Below are 25,608 nucleotides of genomic sequence, written 5' to 3'. Positions count from 1 at the left end.
GTACGGTACTTCAGATCAGTGGCTCCCATACTTTTTGGGTTACCACTGTCTTGGCTCCCAGTGGCTCCCTCTCCCTTTCCGGCCATTACATAAAAACTATGAAGAAGTTTGCGTTATCATGCACAATGGAAGGAAAATAGGAACTGCAGATTCAAAGCAGTGGCAAATAATTGCAAAAATTATTCTAATCTATTTAAAGCTACAAATAAAATTATTTATTTAATTACAGTAAAAACAATTTTCATCAACAATGTTAGAGTGTACATTAGCAGTCCAAGTATTCACTACTTCATTGCTTTTCACCTGTCAGTGAACTGGATGGGCCTGGTGCAGTGATATCAGCTTCTCAACATCAGGCTGAATGTCATTCAGAAGGAGTCCCAGATCCCCACGTTCAGTCATTTGCAGTCTGCTTTGTTGCTTTGAATGGAATTGGGTGACAGCACTGAAACTGCACTCTGCTAACTATGATGTTGGAAAGGCAATAAAGAATACCTTGACCTTTTTCCATAGTGCAGAGTAGTGTTCAGAGATTTATCTCTGCAAACAAAAGCCTTGATATGATTTTTTGAAACTTATCTTCAGCTCAAAGTTATTTTGTAGGAAGATCTGTTCTATAATTTTTTTTGTTAGTTCCTTATTTCAAGTGTTCAGGAATCGATTTATTATCCGATCTGGAATTTGGATCAAGAGAAGATTCTGAAATCTCTCTGACATGTCTTTATGCAGCTCACCCAGGTGGGCACAGTATACTTGAAGATCATCAACTGGTATTTTTTTCTTTCTCTTCCAACTCAGAGAGGCTCAGAAATTAGCAAAGGTCACAAAGGCCAATGTTGCACTGAAATAGGGTTAACTTGGACAGAAACTTAGACTCAGCTGATTTGACTTTGATAGATTCAGATTATTTCCTTGCAATTGAAGATTGGTTTCATTAAACTTTGTGAATACTTCCGACAAATAAGCAATGCAATGCTTAATATTCCTGAGTTGATGATTGTCTTCAAAAATTTTATCACAGTTTCAAAAAGGACATAAAAGTGTCTCAGATAGTTCTATTTTGAGAGCCATATGACTTCTGTATGCAAGAGCAAGCTACTGCACAGGACCGAACGAAGCTGCAGAGGGATGTAAATCAAGTCAGTTCCATCTTGGGTACTAGCCTACAAAGTACCCAGGACATTCTCGGGGAGCGGTGTCTCAGAAAGGCAGCGTCCATTATTAAGGACCTCCAGCACCCAGGGCATGTCCTTTTCTCACTGTTACCATCAGGTAGGAGGCACAGAAGCCTGAAGGCACAAACTTAGCGATTCAGAAACAGCTTCTTCCCCTCTGCCATCCGATTCCTCAATGGACATTGAACCCTTGGACACTACCTCACTTTTTTAATATACAATATTTCTGTTTTTTGCATAACGTTTAATCTATTCAATATACACATGCTGTAATTGATTGACTGATTGATTTATTTTTCTTTTCTAGATTATGTATTGCATTGAACTGCTGCTGCTAAGTTAACAAATTTCACATCACATGCCGGTGATAATAAACCTGATTCTGATTCATTCAAACTGCTCATCATTCTCAATACAAAGCTCCCAGAATAGTCAGGAATTGAGAGCATGGGACTTAATTTTATTTACTGCTGTGATAACAGTATTTAATGATTTGTGCAGCTGATCACTTAGATTTTTTTGAGGTAGGTCGTTGGCTGTGAATAACACAGTGAATGGTAAATATGTTCGGTACAGCTTTCATCCAAAAATAATAACCCCACGATGTCATCCTGTCGTTGATGATGCACAAGCAAGAATGTTGGTGAGCGAAATGTCCTTCGCTTTGAAAAACTGCTCAACAGCATGAAATATTGACCCCCCCCCCCCTTTGTGTCTGTTTCTAGTCCTCTTGCAAATAACAAATCTTGAACCATGCTTTCATCTTTTAAGAGTGTACATAACCAAGAAACAAAGATTTGTTGCCTGGCAATTTTGACTCATCCAACCGTAAAGCAAATTTTGTTGTTCTAAGTGTGTCACACAATGTGTCTTTCACATTCTCAGATATTTTATCAATTTCTCTTTGAACAGTGTTGTCCTTGAGTCGATCACTTTAATTATTTGGTCTTGCAACACATGCTTATGTGTCTGGTGACACGTACTTAAAACCTCCCTTACTGCTGGCAGAATCAGTTCTTCTCCAGTTGTATGGGGCTTTCCAGGTTTAACAATGAGCAGTGAAATGCTGTATGAAGCATGCAAGCCATCACTGTTTTGTTGTGAACTGCTGGCAAACATGTTTTGAAGTGCTTTCCCTTTCTGAAAGTTTTCACAAATTGACTGAAAATAAGCCAAGAACTTGTTTGCTTTTTCAGACTGTATTCTCTTCAAATGCCCAAGGAGCCTGGACGGTTTCATTGTGTCATTTGAAAAATGTTTTTTCACACAACAGACGAATTGGCTGCTGTTGGTTGCTTGGCGCTAGTGTAAATCCATATTTCAGATACTCCACACTATACTGTTGGTACTTCTTTTTCATTTGATCTACTTTTACATTGTCGTTATGGATTAATGACACAGTCAATCGCTTTTGTGTAAGTCCAACCTCAAGTGCTGTGATCAATTAAGGGGAAAGTTATGATATCATCACAGCTCAGGCAAATGCTGACTCTGTCTGAAGGTATGTAAACTGAGGCAGCGATATCTCGGTTGGGCTGTGGGATGGACAAGTGGGGTCAGGGCGATTCGAAGGGGCAGATTGTGAACTTCACTTCATTGAAAGACATAACCTAATTCATAGGGATTGCATCACTGTGTGATGGGTTCGTACTATCTAGCAATATACTACAGTAGTGACCGGCAATAATGCGTGGGAAATAACACATTCTTCACTGCAGATTTCTCATGATATGCCAAATACAGAAGTTTCATATTGCTTTTCAACAACTATAATACACCTTGAGAAAAGTCTAAGAGAACAATGGGTTAGCAAGACATGAGATGATTACGTGATCATTGTAATCAGTTATGAGGTACCGAGGATCAAATCCTTATAATAAATAATTTATTTCTTAAATAAAGCCTGTAATCCCTCAGTTGTTCCCCTTGCTACCGAGGGGACCCACCCCCTTAGAAACCCTCACCGCCCCCAGAGGGCGATATCGCCTACTTTGGGAACCACTGATCTAGATAAAACATCAAATATAGGAGAGTCCAATCACTTATACTGAACACCAACAATGATACTAATCCAATTGTACTGGTGACTCTTACAAGCTAGAAGATGACACATCTCAGGAATAAGAACTTAGGAAGTAGGACTACGTTGGTGCTGATTCATGCATTGTGCTGAACTCATCAACTTCATCCGCTTTGCCTCCAACTTCCACCCTGCCCTCAAGTTCACCTGGTCCATTTCCGACACCACCCTCCCCTTTCTCCATCTCTCTGTCTCTGTCTCTGGGGACACATTATCTACTGATGTGTATTATAAACCCACAGACTCTCACAATACGTCTTCTCACCCTGCTACTTGTAAAAACGCCATCCCCTTCTCTCAATTCCTCTGTCTCTGCCATGTCTGCTCCAAGGATGAGGCTTTTCATTCTAGAATGAAGGAGATGTCCTCTTTTTTCAAAGAAAAGGGCTTCCCTTCCTCCACCATCAACACTGCCCTCAACCGCATTTCTTCCATTTCACAAATGTCTGCTCTTACCCCATCTTCCCGCCACCCTACCAGGGATAGGGATCCACTTGTCCTCACCTGCCACCCCACCAGACTCAGTGTCCAGCACATAATTCTCCAAACTTCTGCTACCTCCAATGGGATCCCACCACCAAGCACATCTTACCCTCCACCGCGCCCCCCCCAACTTTCTGCTTTCCGCAGGGATCGCTCCCTACGCGACTCTCTTGTTCATTTGTCCCTCCCCACCGATCTCCCTCTTGGCACTTACCCTTGCAAGTGGAACAACTGCCACACCTGCCCCTACACCTCCTCCCTCACTACCATTCAGGGCCCCATACAGTCCCTCCAGGTGAGGCGAAACTTCACTTGTGAGTCTGTTGGGGTCATATACTGTGTCTGGTGCTCCCGGTGTGGCCTCCTGTATATCGGTGAGACCCGACGTAGATTGGGAGACTGCTTCACCGAGCATCTATGCTCCGTCCGTCAGAACAAGTGGGATCTCCCAGTGGCCACCCATTTTGATTGCTCTTCCCATTCTCATTCTGACATGCCTATTGATGGCCTCCTCCACCGCTATGATGATGCCACACTTTGGTTGGAGGAACAACACCTTATATACCATTTGGGTAGCCTCCAACCTGATGGCATGAACATCGATTTCTTGAACTTCCGATAATGACCCCATTCCCCCCCCTTCACCATTTCCCTTCCCCCTTTCCTTCTCTCACCTCATCTCCTTGCCCACCCATCACCTCCCTCTGGTGCTCCTTCCTCCTTTTTTTCTATCCTCCATGGCTTTCTGTCTCTTTCACCACTTCTCAGCTCTTTACTTCATCCATCCCCCTCCAGGTTTCACCTACCACCTGGTGTTTCTCTCTCCCCTCCTCCCACCTTTTAAATCTACTCCTCAGCTTTCCTTTTTCAGTCCAGCCGAAGGGTTTCGGCCTGAAATGTGGACTGTACTTTTTTTCCATAGATGCTGCCTGGCCGCTGAGCTCCTCTGGCATTTTGTGTGTATTGCTCGGATTTCCAGCATCTGCGAATCTTCTGCTGTTAGGAAGTAGGATGCCCAAACTTGCTTTGCCATTCAAAAAGAGCAGAGCTGATTGGATCTAAGCCTTAGATGCAATTGTCTGTCTGCTCCTCATAACCTTTGAACTGGTCAATGTACAGAATCTTGTCTGCTTCACCCCAGGCTCCCAGATACATAAATACCAGCTTGTATTTATGATGTAAACAGCATTATAAAAAATGGTTTAAAGCATTCAAACCACAAGGTACTTGGAAGGATTACGTTTAAGGTGAGAGGGGAAAGATTTAATAGGAATTTGAGGAGAAACTTCTTCACACAAAGGCTGGTATCTATGTGGAATGAGCTGCCAGAGTAAGTGGTGAGGCAGACGTAATAATGACATTTAAAAGACATTTGAACAGGTACATGAGTTGGACAGGTTTATAGGGATGTGGGTTGATTTGGACGGCTACATGGATCAGAAATGTTTATAGGGATATGGGTCAAGTGGGCTTGCTTAGAAAGGCATCTTGGCCAAAGGGCCAGTTTCTGAGCTGTATGATTCCATAACTTCAAGCTGATCAACTCTTAACCCCAAAATTACTTGCACATTCTCTCTGCGTGTTCACTTGAATGTTGCAGTTTAGAATCAATGGTATATGGAGATGTTCAGAAAGTTTTAATGTTCTGAAACTAACCTCTCTCAAAAGCATTCTTGATGTCATTGACTTCACTCTGAGAGCCAGGAACTCGGAAAATGCCTTGTTGTTGTAAACCTGGAAACAGAATGGACATTTTGATTCGGAAATCCAAAACAGACACGACAAGCTGCTATTGGTAACCCAGTGGCTCTACTTCATCAAGTCGGCACAGAAACGTTTTTACCAACAGTCCAAGCAGTTGGTAACCAGAGCAGAATAACCATGCCATCAATCTGGATTTCTTACTTCCACATTTCCATATGATAGAGAAGGCTGTTTGGCTCATCCAGTCTATGCTGACTCTCAACACAATCCCATTCCCCAGTAATTTTCCCTGTAACCTAATCTCCCACATTTCCATCTATTCTACCACCCTTCTGCACTAGGGATAATTCACAGTATCCAATTAACCCACCAACCCACCCATCTTTGAGAAACCAAAGAACTGGTGTGGAAATTATCCTGGAAATGAGAGGGTTAATGTTTGAGAAGCATTTGATAACTCTGGGCCTACACTTACTGGAGTTTAGAAGAATGAGGGGGGAATCTCATTGAAAACTATCAAATATTGAAAAGTCTAGATAGAGTGGATATGGAGAGGATACTTCGAATAGCAAAGGAGTATAGCACAAGACAGCATAGCCTCAGATCACAAAGGCATCCCTTTAGAATAGAGATGAGGAAGTTCTTTAGCCAGAGGGTGGTGAACCTGTGGAATTCGTTACCACTCTGGTCACTTGGTATACTTAAAGTGGGAGTTAACAGGGTCTTCATTAGTAAGGGCATCAAAGGTTAAGTGGAGAAGATAGGGGAGTGGGATTGAGAGGGATGATAAATCGGCCATGATGGAATGGTGAAGCACACTTGATGTGCTGAATGGGCTAATTCTGCTCCCATGTCTTACGGTCTTGTAGAAACCCACAGGGGGAATGAGTAAACTCCATAATTGCATAGCTCGTAGAGCTACTGCCTCTTGGCACCTAAGGATTGAGCCCAAGTCTCTGGTGCTGAGAGGCAATGGGCTCGACTAGTTGTAACATTGTGCTGCCAAATACCATACAAATACAAAATATTGATACAACTGACATATATTTATGCCTTATTATAATTTTGCTTGTCTTCACATATGAGGGATACATATCCACCTTTCGTAAACACTTCCATTTTGCATTACATAAAGGATTCAAAGAACATGTTGGGAATTGTGGGATCTACTGAGGGCATAATGCTTAAATTAATTAATGTTTGTAAAAATTAATTTGTACAAAAAAGTAACAGGCCCCAGGGTCCGACAGAAAATGGCATAAAGTTATAAAAGTAGCTGTGCTGATTTGCCTGATCTTTTTCTAAATCCTAGAATATGGATTGGAAGCCAACAGTCATAACCTTGGAGTTGAAGATTGCAGAGACTATAATCGAGGAACCCCCACCATCCAAGCCATGCTCTCCTCTCACTACTACAATCAGGCAGGAGGTACGGGAGCCTTAGATCCAAAATCATCAGGTTCAGGAACAGTTATTACCCAAGAAATAGTGGATGCATTAGTGATAATTTTTCAAAACTTTTTAGATTCTGGATTAGTTCCTGAGGATTGGAGGGTGGCTAAATGTAACCCTGCTTTTTAAAAAAGGAGTAAGAGAGAAACCGGGGAATTATAGACCGGTTAGCCTGACATCGGTGGTGGGGAAAATGCTAGAGTCAGTTATCAAAGATGTGATAACAGCATATTTGGAAAGCGGTGAAATCATCGGACAAAGTCAGCATGGACTTGTGAAAGGAAAATCATGTCTGACGAATCTTATAGGATTTTTTGAGGATGTAACTAGTAGAGTGGATAGGGGAGAACCAGTGGATGTGGTATATTTGGATTTTCAAAAGGCTTTTGACAAGGTCGCACACAGCAGATTAGTGTGCAAACTTAAAGCACACGGTATTGGGGGTAAGGTATTGATGTGGATGGAGAATTGGTTGGCAGACAGGAAGCAAAGAGTGGGAATAAACGGGACCTTTTCAAAATTGCAGGCAGTGACTAGTGGGGTACCGCAAGGCTCAGTGCTGGGACCCCAGTTGTTTACAATATATATTAATGATTTAGACGAGGGAATTAAATGCAGCATCTCCAAGTTTACGGATGACACGAAGCTGGGCGGCAGTGTTAGCTGTGAGGAGGATGTTAAGAGGATGCAGGGTGACTTGGATAGGTTAGGTGAGTGGGCAAATTCATGGCAGATGCAATTTAATGTGGATAAATGTGAGGTTATCCACTTTGGTGGCAAAAACAGGAAAACAGATTATTATCTGAATGGTGGCCGATTAGGAGAAGGGGAGGTGCAACGAGACCTGTGTGTCATTATACACCAGTCATTGAAAGCGGGCATGCAGGTACAGCAGGCGGTGAAAAAGGTGAATGGTATGCTGGCATTTATAGCGAGAGGATTCGAGTACAGGAGCAGGGAGGTACTACTGCAGTTGTACAAGGCCTTGGTGAGACCACACCTGGAGTATTGTGTGCAGTTTTGGTCCCCTAATCTGAGGAAAGACATCCTTGCCATAGAGGGAGTACAAAGAAGGTTCACCAGATTGATTCCTGGGATGGCAGGACTTTCATATGAAGAAAGACTGGATGAACTGGGCTTGTACTCGTTGGAATTTAGAAGATTGAGGGGGGATCTTATTGAAACGTATAAAATTCTAAAGGGATTGGACAGGCTAGATGCAGGAAGATTGTTCCCGATGTTGGGGAAGTCCAGAACGAGGGGTCACAGTTTAAGGATAAAGGGGAAGCTTTTTAGGACTGAGATGAGGAAAAACTTCTTCACACAGAGAGTGGTGAATCTGTGGAATTCTCTGCCACAGGAAACAGTTGAGGCCAGTTCATTGGTTATATTTAAGAGGGAGTTAGATATGGCCCTTGTGGCTAAAGGGATCAGGGGGTATGGAGAGAAGTCAGGTACAGGGTTCTGAGTTGAATGATCAGCCATGATCATACTGAATGGCGGTGCAGGCTCAAAGGGCCGAATGGCCTACTCCTGCACCTATTTTCTATATTTCTATGTTTCTTTCATCATCAGATTTCTGAACCAACATGGATAACTTCACTCTCCTCAACTCTGAATTGATCCACAACCTATAGAATCACTTTCAAGGACTCTACAGCTCATGTTCTCAATATTTTTTTTTATCATTTGCACAATTTATCTTCTTTTGCACATTGGTTGTCTGTCTTTATTTTACTCAGAACTTTGAGGGTTTGTAGCCCAGTTAGCTTGAAGTCAGTACAGGTGAGCTGTGCAATATTCTTTTCTGGTTATGGAAGCCAGTCCTTACAGAATTCACAAATCACTGTACAAAAATTTGAGATACAAAATAAAAATTGCTTTCATTCACTCATTTCTTTTCAGTGTGTGTTTTTTGATGCATGCACAGATGATGTAGCTTCACATTATGGGAAATTGTGACACACAAAGTCTTCCACGATTGCAAAGCCCCCAGTAGCAACCCCCCTACCCCCCATAACGCAGGCGTTGCTAGTACAAGGATCTACTACTGGGGATATGGTGACTGAGCACGGAAAAATTTAAATAGCCCCAAATTTTTGAAATAAAAATGTTATTTGCCAAATCTAATATAATTGTTCCAGGCTTAATTACCAAGATAGGCAGGGAAGAGCAAATGAATGTAATAAACTTAGACTTTCAGTAGGTGCTTGATAAACTTCTGCAGGAGTTAGGATAATGGGAGTGGTGTTATATATTGGCATGCTTTGTGGATTGAGACAACTAAGAAAGCAGAGAGTAGCAATAACTCTTCAGGAATGGAAAATAAATGGTGTTCTTTCAAAGTCAAAGACGAGTTTATTGTCATATACACCAGTACATGTGTGCACAGGTGCAATAAAAGACTTACTTGCAGCAACATCACAGGCTCTTAGTATCAGATAAACAGCACTCATGAGAAAAACATAAATTAAGTGTAAATTATACACAATTTTACAAGAAAGAGCATCGTTAGAGCCAATAAAGTCAACTGTAGTGTAAAGTGGTCATTGTGTTGCTGTACTGAGGCAGTGATTAGGGTTGTGCAGATAGGTCCAAGAACACAATGGTTGAAACCAAGTAGCTGTTCCTGAATAAAATCACAAACAAGAGAAAATCTGCAGACGCTGGAAATCCCAGCAACACACACAAAATGCTGGATAAACTCAGCAGGCCAGGCAGCATCTATGGAAAAAAGTACAGTCGACATTTCAGGCTGAGACCCTTTGGCAGGACGGGAGAAAAAAAAGCAGAGGAGTAGATCTAAAAGATGGGGGGGGGAGCAGGAGGGGAGAGAGAAGTGCAAGGTGACAGGTGAAACCTGAAGGGGGAGGGATGAAGTAAAGAGGGGAAATTGATTGGTAAAAGAGATACAGGGCTGGAGAAGGGGGAGTCTGATAGAAGAGGACAGAAGGCCATGGAAGAAAGAACGAGGGGAGGAACATCAGAGGAAAGCGATGGGCAGGCAAGGAGATAAGGTGAGAGAGGGAAAAGGGGATGGGGAATGGTGAAGGAGGGGTGGCATTACCACAAGTTTGAGAAATCAGTGTTCATGCCATCTGGTTGGAGGCTACCCAGACGGAATATAAAGTGTTGTTCCTCCAACCTAAGTGTGGCCTCATCATGACAGTGGAGGAGGCCATGTATAGACATATCGGAATGGGAATGGGAAGTGGAATTGAAATGAGTGGCCACTGGGAGATCTTGCTTTTTCTGGCGGGCAGAGCTTTTTCTTCTCCAGTCCTGCCGAAGGGTCTCAGCCGAAACGTCGACTGAACTTTTTTTCCATAGATGATGCCTGGCCTGCTGAGCTCCCCCAGCATTCTGTGTGTGTTCCTGAATAAGGCAGTGTGGGACATCGGGCTTCTGTCCCTCCTGCCCAATGGGAGCTGTGAGGAGATGGCGTGGACGGCATTGTGGGATTAGTCCCTGAGTCTTAGACAATTGCAATCATAACAATAGTAGACAAGTATTAAATTATGAATAAGTTACCATAAAGGTTGATAAATCGAATGCAGCTCTCCACCACAAGTGGGATGGCTTGTCCGGAATCCTTAAAAAGAAAAGGGACATTATCAGGAAATGGGGGTACTTGTAGGAAGATCACAGACAGTCAGAGGAAGGGTATTAGCTGAAGACAAAGCAAAGAACAGGAGAGTGCAAAGCCTTTCTGGTGAACTCATTCTTTATTTTATCTAGTTCTTTCTTTTTTTATAAATTAGAGATACAGCATGGCAACAGGCCCCTCTGGCCCAATGACAGCGCTACCCAGTTACACACTTGGCCAATTAACCTCCTAACCCGTATGTCTTTGGAAACTGGGAGGAAATGGGAGCATCCGGAGGAAACGGGAGCATCCACAGGAAACCCACGCAGACTCAGGGAGAATGTACAAACCCCTCATGGTGGATCTTTTTCAGCGAATCGCTGTCAGAAAGGTTTGTCCCACAGCTGCCCATCATGCAGAGCTTCATCACTGGTTCAGAAGGTCTGGATCTGAGCAAGACTGCCTCAACCTCCAACCACAGACTCCTTCGGTTTTGATGTTACTGGGGCCATAAACATGCCGTAGTCTCTCTGAACACGTCTAATAATTGCCCTCAACTCTACCTCAGCAATGTGTTGTCCTTTTCATTCATTCCTGACAGCTGCTGAGTGTGATTTCCCATTGGGAGTTGTGTGCCAACAGGGAGCTGCAGGCTGTCACTCTCCCCAGACCAGGGGAAACTCCAATCAACAGTCCTGCTTGGGTTTGATGAAGGATGCTGGTAATGGGAAGGCCATCTCTTAACATTCTACCTCCATCTTAGCTGCATTTAAGGTGAAGCTGGAAAGGAAAAGGAACGGAGGAAGACAAGGACATGGCAGGGAGAAATAAAACCTCATGGCCATAGATGGATGCACACTCACACAGATCTGTACAACTGATGGACAGTTTCTACCCTGTGAAGTTGTTGGAACTGTGTTTCTCAGGACTGTATTTTTCTTTCAGAACGGCTAATAAGTGCAGTCATTTATTGATGGGCACTTCACGTCCTCTTACTGAAGGGTTTCCAAATCACGATGAAACTATAGTCATTGTTGTTGTACAATGAAAATACGCACACAGGTAAGGTGCCATCATTATGAAACGCCACCAATTCTTCTTTGTAAAGGCAATCAGTATTGTGAGGGACATTGAGCAGGGATGAGTAGGGGAACATATGATAGCTGATCAGGACACTAAGGACTATAGAGCACCGAAGGGGATCATTCAAACTACTGTGTGTGTGTGTGTGTGTGTGTGTGTGTGTGAGAGAGAGAGAGAGACAGACAGTGTGAGTAAGTATGTGTGGGCATCTGGGTATGTATGCACCTTCATGTATGTCTGTGATTTTCCAGGTGTACTCGTCTCAGCATCAGTCTTAGTGTGTGTCTGTAAGTGAGTACGTGTCTCTATCTGTGCACGTTTATGTGTCTACATGCATGTGCTTGCCACTTTGTCCAGCTGTGTGCGTGTGTGCGTGTGTGTGCGTGTGTGTGTGTGTGCATGTGTGTGTGTGTATGAGACCATTGGCACGTGTGGATGTGTGCTTGTATGTATGTGTATAGGTGCACTGTTCATGTGGAAGACAATGTGGCTGGAGGGCTGTGTCCCCACGCAATCTCACTGCAGTATTGGCTAAATGTCTGACATAGAAATTAAAAAAACTTATGTTTGTTTGGAAAAAGTTCTGTTTACATTTAATCCATAAAATGGCTTTGGATCCCTTTTCACAATGAAGATACTAATTGGGAGGATATGCAAAGCAAGTTCAAATGAATGTTAATTAGCCCCTGGACATTTCAGCAAGGGAGATAGCAAGGCGAGGAATGAGACGAATCTGTTTAATTAAGTACATTTCGCTTCAGCCTTGTGTGTGTTGCCATGGTGCAGCAGGAAGTTAATGAGTTCTGTCTGTGCACTGTGTTGAGCGGTGTGGCGGTCGTTGAAGGAGAGAGAAGATAATACGATTCCTGTAGATACAGCCAATGGATACTGTGCCTGGTACTGTCACTCAGCGCGCAGTCCCGTCACCCTTCATATGTCCCAGGTCATATTTATCTCTGCAGTCTGTTACCATTGGTAATGGCAATATTGCTTGCAGTTTAGAAAAGTCAGGCTCTCATTTCTATTAAACTGCCTCTGCCTTGTGGGATGCCGAAACAATTGTCTCTTCCTCTCATTTTCTTATTGGCAGTCTAGCACACCCTTTGTTTACACAGATTTACTGATATTATTTGCTCCTGGATACACAACTCTTGATCCTTCCTGATTGCTGTGGTCACAGAATTAGCCAAAGCAAACTTTGATTCCCAGTCTCCAAAGGGAGAGTGGATCAGACTGGGGCTAGAGAAAAGGGGGAAGACAGTGATTATCTTGCATGGAATTCCATGATGGGTTGACCTTCTGAGTGGAAAGAAGGGATCATCAAGGTCAAATGCCGTTGACCATTTGGTTCAATGCTGGAAGATACTTACCCAATCTGGTGAACACCTGAATGGTTGACTCACCTACTCACCTGTCCACTTAGGCAGCTTAATAAGGCACCCTGCTACACAGGGCAAAACAGATGAGCAAGAAATGCTGGCCTTGCTGAAATACCCACATCCCAAGAATTAATTTGAAAACCCCTTGGTCAGTGGATGAATTTTCCTCTGGTATGCTATGCAATTTGGAGGGTTCAGACCTTGGTGTTTAGCCGCCTTCACTTGCGCGTAGTTATTATAGAAATACTGATTTTTAGTAATCTCAGCAAAATCCTTGTCTAATAACTGATCAGGTTATCTATTGATTATCTTTTAGCTGAGGTCAAGACACTCTGAAGAAGTCCTGTTTGTTTTTCTTAAATAATGCAGCGGGATTTAGTTTAAATTCTTAACAGATTGGAAACAGGTCAGATTGTGGATGTCAAGTATGAGAAGCTGAACTGGGGGTGGAAGCCGGGATATTCCTGGCTGAGCCAGTGAGGAAATATGATAACTAATGAGGCCTGGCATCTTGAAAGCATAAACTTTGTGGACACAAAGGTTTCAGCAGGGACAGTGAAAGAGCTGGATTAATGTTAAGAGATAACTATGGACACTGAGGTATCCACGTAGCATTTGGCAATGGGGAGAGAGCAAAGGATGAGGCTTTGCTCCACAAAATGCCAGCACAATCTCAAAGGACCAAATGGTCTCTGCTATAGTGTTCTAATTCCATAAATGCTGCGCCTTTACACTTACATCCCCGTATTACTCACCAGCCCTGGAAGGGGGAGATCGATGGTCACTGCATAGCCATGAGAATCACCAATGCCCCTCTGCCCTTCCTTGATGGAGGAAAATATGTCCGATGCTTTGGCCAATATTAATCTTCCAACCAAAGATTAAAAGTAGATTATCTGGTTGCTATCCCGTAGTTGTGGTGGGGACATGCTATGCACAGATAGGGAGCAAAGGGAGGGAATTTGGTGCAGCACGTTTTGTGAGAGAAGGAAATGGGTGCACCCAAGGGTGCAGTGCTAGCCGGAGCGTGTCTGGAACCTCTTTAAGAAAAAAGCCAAAATAAACAAGCTAATTAATTAGGTGCTGCCCAGGGTGATTTGAGTACCTCAGAAACTGCTGATCTCCTGGGACTTTTAAAGATGTGCCGGACGTGCTCCGGCTAGCACTGCACCCCTGGGTGCAACACCTATAGTTGGGGAGAGAGGTGTTGCACTGTAATTAAATTTTGCGGCAGAATTTCTCTAACTGTCCCTTTTGCAGAAGTGGTGATTGTGCCTGGAGCCCTGGTGGCAGGGAAGGTGGTAGAGCAAAAACCATCCCACACCACATGGCACAGAGGGATTGGATTTGTATTGGGTACAGGAGTGTTGGTTCCCAATTGGAGTGAAGCCCCTATGCCTTTGCTACACTCTGCCCAAAGCACACACCATTTCTGTGATGCAAGTTACGTTTGTATACTGTATACAGAAATAGCAGTAAAAGGTTGTTTTATAAAATGAAGCCTTTAAAGGGTGAATTTAGATGGATCCATGCTGTGTTGCATTAACCCCAATTTGAGGCCATTCCATTCCTTTTAAGACAGAGAACTGAACTGTCCTTACCGAGGCCCAACAAAAATGGTTGTAGCTACAACCTCAAGCTGGTGTGACATGCCAACTCATAGCAGAGCTTATGGTGTGTTGTTCCTTCAAAGAATTCCTCACCTCATCTCAGCCCTTCTTCGAGCCATCCATAATACAAGCTCCCCACTTCTGCCGTTTTTACTACTGACAAGCCTGAGAGTTTAAGTTAACAAGAACACCATTTAATTTTAGTGCTCAGTTTTCTTTCATCCTTAATTGCTCGCCACTTTGTCTCCAGGGCAACCTTCACCCTCAGTGAAGAGCCTTCCACAGTGTGGAGCAATGCTTAACTTGTCTGGAAAGCTAGGTCTGTCCGAACTTCACCGATCATCACAGGGGTATAAGAGCACCATGATAATCAGTCCTGATAAGCAATGATGGGAGTGCTCCCCTCCTCCCCCCACAACCACCCCTCCCCATCGCATTCAGCTCCCTTGCCTCAGAAACTATCTCCCCACATATACCTGAATTCTCGCTCGGGCATTCCTTCTTCCTCTGTCAGCAGCAAGGCAAGAGAAAAAACAAAGATGAAGCAAAGAGTAAAGGTAAGTCTCTCACAATCCCATAGAGGCCTCAGGACAGGTTGGAGAAGCTGGAATGCAGTGGCAGCTTGTTGGATCTGTGGCTGTAGGCACCTCCAGTGTTCCTGGTGCTATCTTGTCGGTACTTGGAAACCAGTGGCACTGTCAATAATTCTAATTGCCCTTTCTTGAAGGAAACACCTCCTTAAACTGTTTGACCTATCCATGACTTCAGCCCCATGACATTCTTGACTGACCTTTCACATTAGTTCAAAGGGCCTAGTAAAGTTCCCAAGTGACAAAGGGAGCAGTGAATACCATCTTGTCCATATCTCAGGATTGACTACGATGTAAAGGATATTTCATTACTCATGGGTAAAGCAAAATTAGCAGGTTGGTTTTGTTTTAGGTCTGTGTTAGATTAGTTGATCCTGGCTGAGTAGATCTTAAAAAAGGTTGGAGGTGACTGCTGAACGGATCCTGACCCGGATCTGGGTCGTACCCTCCAAATATCCGAACCTGCATCTTGGTTTTTTTGCACGACCTTACTTTCCATTTTTCTATTTTCTATTTATGATTTATAATTTAAATTTTTAATATTTACTATCCATTTGTAATCCAGGGAGTGGGAAGCGCAGAATCAAATATCGCTGTGATGATTGTACGTTCTAGTATCAATTGTTTGGCGACAATAAAGTATAAAATATAAAGGTGGGAGAGAGTGACTCGCGGTTTCTGTCTCCACCATGCTAGCTCAGTAATCTAACTCCCTGTCACGAATGGTGCCACTAGTGCGAGTGTGGATCCTGAACAAATGGGCCAAGAGGGAAGTTCAGCTGTCAGCAAACCTTGTCAACTCATCTCGAGAACAGATTCAAAAGGAACAAGGTCTTGACGGCAAGAAAACTACCTTCTGCACAGCAGAGTGGGAGGTTACAGTGTAGGGCAGCATTGAGAGAGATCGATCCAAAAGGCAAATCTCACGTTTCTGGGCTCAATGGCTTTGAGGGGGATGGAAGCATAATTAGAAATGAACAGGGCATTCTACCTGGTTCTTGTGGTGCTGCCTTGTGAAAGTTATGCCCACCTAAGTTTAGAAAGGAAAACTCAGCTTTTCTGCTCTCGTACAATTTTCAACTTCTGCAAACGTACCTCTTAAGTGCTTTAAACAGAGTAAACGTTATGTCTCTGCTCCCTGTGTTGACATACTGTACCCACACCAAGCATACATGGGAGTGATTTAGCTCCCATTCTTGGTCTCTGGCCCTATTGATCCTGCTCATCCACGTATCTCCTCAATGTGGTGAATGTTTCTGTCTCCATCACCAGTCACACAGCACTCCTGATCCTCCTACTGGGTAACCCCCTGCTAATCCTTCCATCGACTAATTCACCTCGAGATATCAGGCTTCTTCCAAGGAAAATTTATCCTTCCTGTTCGTCTCATCTCAGCCTTATCATTTTGCTTCAAAGGATCCAGCCCCAGCCAGGCCAGTCTACTCTCATGACTCTCGTTCTTCAGTGTTTGCAACACCCTTGTAAATGTCCTCCATACCCTAGTCAGTTTGGTGCAGAGTGGTGAGCGATGGTCGGACTAGTGCTTTATAACTTCTGGCAATGACCTCTGTCCTCTCCTTCTCTGTGACTTGGATCACGGCTCCAAATCCTCTCCTCTCCCAGTCTCACCATCTTCAGGAACTGGTGGACATGCATCTCCCTGTCATCGAGTCATACAGCAGGGAAAGAGCCCATTCAGCCCTCTCCTCCATACTGACCAAAATTTCCAACTGAGCTAGTCTCATTTTCCTGCATTTGGCCTATATCCTTCTAAGCCTTCCCTTTGCATGTAACTGTCAAGATGTCTTTTAAATGTTGGATTATATCTCCCTCAACCACCCTCTGGCAGCTTGTTCCATACATGTATCACCCTCTGTGAAAAGAAGTTGCCCCTCAGATCCCTTTCAAATCTTTCCCCCCTCACCTTAAACCTATGGCCCTCAAGTTTTTGATTCCCTTTCCCGGGAAAAAGACTGTGCATTCACCCTGCCTGTGTCCCTATGGTTTTATATACCTTTATAAGGCCACCCTTCTGTCTTCAAGGCTCCAGTGATTAAAGTCCTAACCTGCCCGGCCTCTCCCTAAAGCTCAGGCTTTCAAGACCTAGCAACATTCTTGTAAATCTTCATGTACTTTTCCCACCTTAATGACATCTTTCCTTTAACAGAGTAACCAAAACTCTGGTCAGTCCAAGTGTAGCCTCATCGACATCGTGTACAATTGCACCCTAACATCCTAACTCCTGCACTCAATGCCCTGACTAATGAAGGCCAGCATGCCAAAAGCTTTCTTCACCGCCCTGTTTACCTGTGACACCACTTTCAAAGTACAATGTGCCTGCTTCTTAGTAGCTGCCACACATCATGCATTATTGGCACTCCCTGAACATATTCCCCTCACACCTCTCCTGATGGAATTCTAATTCCCACTTTGGTGCCCACTGGCTACTTCATGGACATTTCCCTGCAGCCTAGAAATCATGACTGCCAATCTTGGCATTATTGGAAAACTTGTTAATTATCGCTCCCACATTTAAAACCAAGGCACTAAGGTGGGAGTAGTACTGATGTCTACAGACCCCATTAATCCAGCCCACCCTTTTCCATCTCACTGTTGTCAGACCCTTGAATGACCTCTTGTACGATAAGATGGACTCTTGGTGTCACAGTCTACCTTGTTATGAACTAGCACTTCATCGCTTACATGCACGGCACTTTTCGGAAGCTTTTACAATTAATTCAACATTATTGCTTTCCCTTATTCTAACTCTGTGCATTCTGTAATGATCTGACCTGCATAAGCAGTTTGCAGGACAAACCCTACATTGTGTCTTGGTATGTGTAACAACGATAAACCAATAAACTCTCCAGCTGTTAAAACTCCTGCCAACCGTTACCCTTTCCACCTAGTTTGTATGAGTTATATTTTCAAATGTGTTGGCTAAATTCAGCATCAAAAGCACTACCCTCATCAGAAAATCTAGTAGACTCAGTTGACCAGAAATATGCCCAAAGGCAGGGGTTCCCAACCTGAGATCCACGGACTCCTTGCTTGATGGTATCGATCCATGGCATAAAATGGGTTGGGAATCCTTGCCCTAAGGTATTGAGTTCTCAGCAGTCTCACCCCTCCACGGCCTTGCCCGAGGCATCTGCTGCTCTATGGGAACCGAACAGGGAAGGAGTGGGATTGGTCTGGTTATAGAGAAGCCACTGCACAGGGTTGGAAAAAAGCTACAGAGGGTTGTAAACTCAGCCAACTCTATCATGGGCACTACCCTCCCGACAATCGAGGACACCTTCAAAAGGCGGCATACATCATTAAGGACTGCCACCGCCCAGGCCATGCTCTCTTCTCATGACTCCCATCAGAGAGAAGCTACAGGAGCCTGAAGACACACAGGAACAGCTTCTTCCCCTCCGCCATCAGGCAATGAACCCGTGAACACTACCTCAGTATATTTGCTCTCCTTTTGCACTACTCACTTAATTCTATCATATACATTTCTTATTGTAGTTTATAATATATTTTATGTACTGTGCTGCACTGCTGCCACAAAACAACAAATTTCACGACGTGTCAATGATAGTAAACCTGATTCATTTTCGGATTCTCTGCATTGGTCTCTACCTCTCTGTGAGGTCAGCTACAGCCGAGAACAAGGTGGGGACTGAAGGTGAGACTCCTAGTCTGTGTGGCACAATATCGTACTGAAACTATCTACCCAGTAATGAGCCTTAGAAACCAGGCAATACCCGCCTGGGAAAGCTTCTATCTGTATCCCTCCTTTTCCTGCTACTCATGTCTCACCTAACAGCGTCTTAAAACACCACTATTGTATCGATTTCACCACTACCCCCCGGTATTCCATTACAGGCACCTCCTCCTCCTTGTGTAAAACTATTGTTCACACATCTCCTTTAACCTTTCTCCCTCTCATCTTAAATGCAGTTCTTCAGTACTTGGCATTTCTACTCTGGGAGAAAGGTTCTGGCTGTCTATTGCATCTCTGTCTCTCATAATCTTATGAAATTCTATCAGGTCTCCTCTCAGCCTCCAAAACTCCAGAGAAAACTCAAGTTTGCCCAGCTCTTCCTTACAGTGCATACCCTCGGGACCAGGCAGCATCCCAGTGAGCATCTTCTGCATCTTCTCCAAAGCCTTCCTGTAATGTGGCAGCCACAAATACACCAGTGAGGCCTAACCAAAGTTCTATATGGTTGCAACACAATTTCCTTATTCTAGTACTCAATTCCTCAACCAATGAATGCCATCTACTTCTTTACCATCCCATCTCTACTTCTGTGGCCACTTTCAGGGAACCGTGAACCTGGACCCCAAGATTACTATTGATAATATTTCACAGAATGTTGTAGTATTATTCACTTTTTATTGGGAGGGGAGGAAGGAGTAGGCTCTAGCTTGGGTTTGACTCCCATCAGTGAGAAGCCTAGTTCTGGGTTCACTAGCTTGACCTCCATGACCTTTCAGAGCAGGCCAATAGGGGCTCAGCACAAGAGTTACTATTGTTAGCTGCCTGTATCTGATGCCTTCTGTTTGGCATTGCGTTGTAGACATTGGGATCTGATGGGATAGTAAGACTGACCAGCCTTCCTTCACACCAGCTTTAACCTTTGACTGGAGCCCAGGTACAGAGTGTATGGATGAATGTCCTTTCTATGATCAAAGGGATGTTGGCATGGTTGGCGAAGCCAGCATTTATTACTCATCCTTAAATTTCCTGAAGAAAGTGGAGGTGGTCATTCGTCTTCTGCCCCCACACCCTTGGTGTGACTTGATAATAGTTAGGAAAGTCCACGAAATGGAAATAAACAAAATACTGTAGATGCTGGAAAGCTGAAGTTAAATCAGGGAATGCTGGAAACACTCAGCAGGTCAGGCAGCATTTGTACAGAGAGAAACTGAGTTTCAGGTCAAAGACCAGAAAATGCTAATTCTGCTCCTCCTTCACAGACGCAGACTGACCTGCTTGGTGTTGCTAGTGTTCTTTTCACATGTATCTGAGAAATTGCAGGAATTTACCAAAAAACTTTGAAGGATTTTCCCAGCCAAGGCGTGCAATGATCCCCTCAGTGACTAGCCAATACAAGGCCTGATTGGACCAAGAGTCTACCAAGCGCACAGGAGGTACACTGCAGCCCCAGGTGAGACAGAGCCAGTGAGGTTTTGAAGAGACACAGAAAGCCACCATTCCATTCAGCGTTTACAGTCTCCCAGCACCTGCCACCAAGTACCTGTATGAACGTCTCCATATCGCCATTAAACAATTTATGATTATACTGTGAGCGAGGCCTAGGCTTCCTCATTTTCTGTGGCTTAGGGGGGACCGATGGGGGCCTGAGAGAAATGGAACAAAGTCAACACACAGAGAAAACGAGAACTTGGATCTAAGCAAGAACTGTTAGTCATCCATTGCATTGTCCATCACCAGTTATTCCCCAACATTTTGTTTATTATGTAACAAAAGCTGCAACATGTCATTTGTTTCCCCTGCCCTGAGGTGCTAACTCTGACTCTCTCTCTGATGTCATGGGCACTAAGTGCTTTTGGAAGCACATTCCATAAGATCGTAAAAGACTTAGGCCATTCCATCCTGGATAATTTATTATCCCTCTCAACACCGTTCTCCTGCCTTCTCCACATAACCTTTGAAGCCCTTACTTATCAAGAACCTATTAACCCCCACTTTAAACATAACCCAATCGTATCATTAGCCTTTCATCAGCTTTGAATTTGGTTAGCAGGTAGCAGCAGGCATTTCAGCTATGGGGAGGGTTAGAGCCTAGCCAGCTTATACATTTTCATCATGGTATGGAAAGAAACCGTTTAGCCTGTCTCATCTATGCCAGTTCTCAGAACATTCTCATCAGTCTCATCCCCTTGTGAATTTCCCTAGTAAACTCTTCTCTCTCTCCCGCACTTGCCCATCAGTTTTCCCCAGATTCTACCACTTATCTGCGCTGGGGGTAACTCAGAATAACCCACTGACCTGCATGTCTTTGGGACGTGGGGAAAAGCTGGAGCACCTTGGGGAGAGTGGAAACCGAGTGGTCAAAGGGACAGTGTGCGGACTCCTGACAGGCGGCACTTTAGACCTGTGAGGCAGCAGCCGTACCAGCTGCACCACCATTGGTGTGGTGGTGTGCTCATCTGAGACCTGGACCATTGATGAGAGAGACCTCTCCATAGACGCTGCGCCCTCCCCTCTGCTCACTCTGGCTACACTTCCCACTGCCTTAGAAAAGCAGGCAGCATCATCAAAGACCCCTTCTAACCCGGTCAACATCTGTTCCTCCCTCTCCCATTGGCCAGAAGATACAAAGCACAGTTTCTATCCTGTTGTTATTAGACTCTCGAACGGACCTCTCAAACTCTAAAGATGAACTCTTGATCTCCCAGTCTACATCATTCTCCTAAGTCTACCAAGACAACTGCACTGCTCCAAAGAGAGCTACATGAGAGCCATTAGGCTCTATGATGAGTCAACCTACAGCCGGGGAAGTGATGACTCCCCTCCTGTTAGACTGTTCGAGGTAACTTATGTTCTATTCTTTCTTACTTCCTTTCTAATATTTGTATATTTGTGCACTTGTAATGCTACTGTGACACTGTAATTTCCTTTGGGATCAATAAAGTATCTATCTATCTATTGATGCCCCTGTGCCCTATTGTCTCCCTGTACTGTACTTTCTTGGTAACGGTGACATTAACTTCTGCATTCTGTTTCCTTTATTACTATCTCAGTGTAATTATGTATGGCATGAACTGTCTAGGTGACATGTTTTTCACTGTATCATGGTACATGTGACAATAAACACAAGAGATTCCACCGATGCTGGAAATCCACAGTAATACACACAAAATGCCGGAGGGATTCATCAGGTCAGATACCATCCTTGAAGAGGTATAAACAGTTAACATCTTGATTGATGAAGGCTAACAGGCAAATCTAGTATAAAAAGATCTGATAGCTTTGTTTTACAGAGCTAGACAATCTTGGGTCGAGACATCAAAGGGAGGGGATCTCTAGTTGGGAGTGAAGAGCAATTGGATTAACAGGGTAGGGTAGGCCCCAAGAAAGCTTTGAGTAAAGGGATAGCATATGCTGACGGTATGTGGCGATGAAGACCTCTGTGTTTAAAGACTAACTGCAGGCTACTGGACAGTCTTCTCAAGAACGGTGGAGGCAGAGGAGTGATCAGAAGTTTATAAGATGATGAGAGGCATAGATAGAGTAGACAGACAGCACTTTTCTCTCAGGGTTGAAATATCCAACACCAGAGGGCATGTATTTAAGATGAGAGGGGGTAATTTCAAAGGAGATGTGAGAGGTCAGTTTTTTACACAGAGAGCGGTAGGCACCTGGAAGGCACTGACTTGGGTGGTGGTAGAGGCAGATACATTAGAGACGTTTAGATAGATGCATGAATGTGAGGAAAAAGGAAGGATATGGACATTGTGTATGGAAAAGGAATTACTTCTGTTAACTATTTGATCACTAATTTAATTGGTTCAGCACAACATTGTAGGCCAAAGAACCTGTCTCAGTGCTGTACTGTTCGATGTTTATGGAGATGTGGGGAGTTATTAGTAGCTGGACCTTTGGTCAGCTGTGGTTAGCAGAAAGCTGCTACAGTGGATAGTAGATAGGGGTCAGTTAGGGTACAATACAGGGTTGGGAAATGAGTGGTAAATTGTTCTTGGGCTGTGGTGGATGGTGGAGTGGCCATCTGCTTTCCTTCTCCATTGCCGGCTCTAGTCATGATCACTAGGCTGAGACTAGCTTCTTCAAACAAGCCTTCGAGATGCAGACACAAGAGACTGCAGGTGCAAGAACACAACAAAAGCTGCAGGAACTCAGTGGGTCAGGCAGGAGCTCTGGAGGGAAATGGACAGCCATGTTTTGGGTGGAGATCCTTCATCTGGGCTTCATGGTTCAGTCATCAGTAGGTCCCTCAGTGAAGGATGGCTGTCGGGTTAGGATATGAAAGATAAGGAAATAGTTCAATGAGGGAAGTGGGGGGGGTGCAATGTGATGGTGACGAGGGGGGTGGTGTGGAAAAATGGTTATTCATCTGTTATCAGCACTCTTACCAAAACTCTTACCTCAAAGGTCGATTGGATGTCTGGATGTTGAAGCTGGATGACCAAAGTCTGGAGGCTGGAGACTGGGGTAGGACGACTGTCCGTGCGAGTGGTGGGTGGGGTGGAGGAAAGGGGCTCGTTTTGCTGTTGTTGCTTGTTGTGTTCTGTGTGGTTCTGCTGAGCATTGTGGACACAGCTATGCTGGCAGCAGCGTGTGTGGCAACACTTGTGGGCTGCCCTCAGCGCGTCCTTAGGTTGTTGATACAAGTGATGGTATGTTGCGATGTACATGTGATAAATAAATGACCTTGACTCTGAATCATTCAGAGAGTATCATTAATTGAGTGACAGATTTGACCTTTTCTCAAAGGGGAGGTGGTCTTATCTTTAATGGGAGGGCAGGAGGGCAGATGGGAGCCAAGTTGCTGTTGATGTACAGTCAGAACAAGGTTAACAGGCACTCAACCATTACACAGAGACTGTCAGCATGTGAGTAAATTATGTAGAGCGGGAGGTGGGTTAGTTGGACAGAAAAGCAACGTAAAACTGGCCAGGATGCAGAGGAAGAGGGTGTTAACGGTTCCTAGGGCCAAAGCTGGCACTGGAATGCTTACAAACCTCCTGCACCATTTAATCATGTCAGCTGGGTCAGTGAATGGGTCGAAGAATGCCAAGAACTATCTCTACTCCTAACTTTGCAGTGTTTTACCAATAAGGGCAAGGGGCTAAAGTCCAGGAAGAGATGTCTTCCAAAATATCAGGCCAATGCCTACTACCCTGACCGCATGGCAATGTTATTCCTGCTAGCAAAGATCAATTACTTCTTCCAGCAATCTCATTGGTTGTTATTTATATTTAAATTAAAAATAAAATGCTTAGCATTTACAGAATAAGGAAAATACTAACAAGGTCAGCTGTGTTAAGCAGAGCTGCAGACACCAATATAGGTATACTGTATGTGACTGAAATAAACGCAGTTTTAAAATCCATGAATAGATTTTGGTGTTTTATGGTTTAAATCATCAAATTAATACTATTTTCCTTGGAGATTTGCATTCTGCAAATGTTTAAAGGGTAACGAACAGCTCAAAAATGCTGCATGTTAGACACTGCCAACTGTCCATTTTCAGTCCTGTCCTCCACTGCTGACCCCTGCCTGATCCTTTGACAGGGCGGAGGAGAGGTGGTAAGTGGGTCCCTCAAAATTACTTTATGTCATAATCTCTTTATGACAAGGAACAACTGTACTGCAGAAGCTTCTTGACATTTTAACACCGAGTGGACAGTCAGCCCATGAAAGCTGAAGAATCTGAAACCTTGTGGAGAAGTGCTTCACTTTTCACTGATTGACTTGCATGAACCACTAACAGATCTTCACTGATTAAGGATAAATAACGTTGGTGTCCTACCTTGAAGTACCACATTCAGCCTTCTCACCTGGAAAGGCAAATAGACATCACAGTTCAGCACAAAATAATTAATGCTTATTAGTCCAACACTTCAAGATTCAATCTACATTGAATTCAAATAATGTTATGTAATTTGGCGATAAAATTCACAAATCCACCTTCGTTGTCTGTAAAACATCTTTCCAAAGTTCTGTTTGTGAAACTAGTGCTTGAGTCAAAATTTACATCAATAACATGAACTTGAGACACTTTACCTGGGAGAATCCGAAATTATTCCTACCAAGTTCCCTCAAGCATCCCACAAAAGGGTCAGAGACCACTCCACACCATCCCCAAAATGATAACTTGCAATTACTTCCTCAGGAGGCTGAAGGGACTCAGCACCTCCCCATTGATCCACTGCAAATTTTATAGGTGTATCAGCAGAAACATTCCTCCTTGAGCTTAGTAAGGCAACTGCTCTGTCCAAAACTGCGGGAAGTTTCGGAGAGCTGTGAAGACAGTCCAGCACATCACAGAAATCTGCCTCCTCCTCCATTATCTTCACCTGCTCTTCCTGCTGCCTCGGTAAAGCTGCCAACATAATGAAGGAAACCTGGACATTTCCTTTCTTCTCTCTCTCTAGTCAGGCAGGAGATATAAAAGCTTGAAAGCATTTGTCGTCAAACTCAGGCCAGCTTGTATCCCATTATTATCAGACTCTTGAATATTATCAGTGTCAAAGATCTCCCAATCCACCTCATCACTGTCCTTGTAGTTTATTTGTCTACCTAGACCGCACTTCCTCTGTAAATGCTATATTCTGCCTGCTGTTTTGCTTTTTACTACCTTGATATTCTTTTGTGGCATAATCTGTCTGGATAACATAGAAACAAAGTTTTTCATTTTATCTCAGTATACATAACAACAATAAACCAAGTCCCATTCCGATTCCAGATCTTATTTTCAAGT

General features: G+C 43.8%; 1 protein-coding gene across 5 annotated transcripts in view; it reads right to left on the bottom strand.

The window, feature by feature from the left end:
* srgap3 (SLIT-ROBO Rho GTPase activating protein 3) overlaps positions 1-25,608 on the bottom strand; it is a 301,106-nt gene that overhangs the window by 56,933 nt on the left and 218,565 nt on the right. For 2 of the 5 annotated variants that reach the window (XM_072280674.1, XM_072280675.1), the window contains exons 11-14: positions 24,658-24,685; positions 20,398-20,500; positions 10,426-10,486; positions 5,395-5,472 (exon numbers count right to left, since the gene is read on the bottom strand). In XM_072280674.1, the coding sequence (XP_072136775.1) occupies positions 5,395-5,472; positions 10,426-10,486; positions 20,398-20,500; positions 24,658-24,685 (270 nt within the window). The remainder of the gene's footprint in view (positions 1-5,394; positions 5,473-10,425; positions 10,487-20,397; positions 20,501-24,657; positions 24,686-25,608) is intronic. The other 3 variants (XM_072280676.1, XM_072280677.1, XM_072280678.1) reach the window with 3 other exon arrangements.

Source organism: Mobula birostris, chromosome 16 (assembly GCF_030028105.1).
Source record: "Mobula birostris isolate sMobBir1 chromosome 16, sMobBir1.hap1, whole genome shotgun sequence".
In the NCBI taxonomy this organism is placed as follows: Eukaryota; Metazoa; Chordata; class Chondrichthyes; order Myliobatiformes; family Myliobatidae; genus Mobula; species Mobula birostris.
This window is presented reverse-complemented; position numbering and strand designations above follow the sequence as displayed.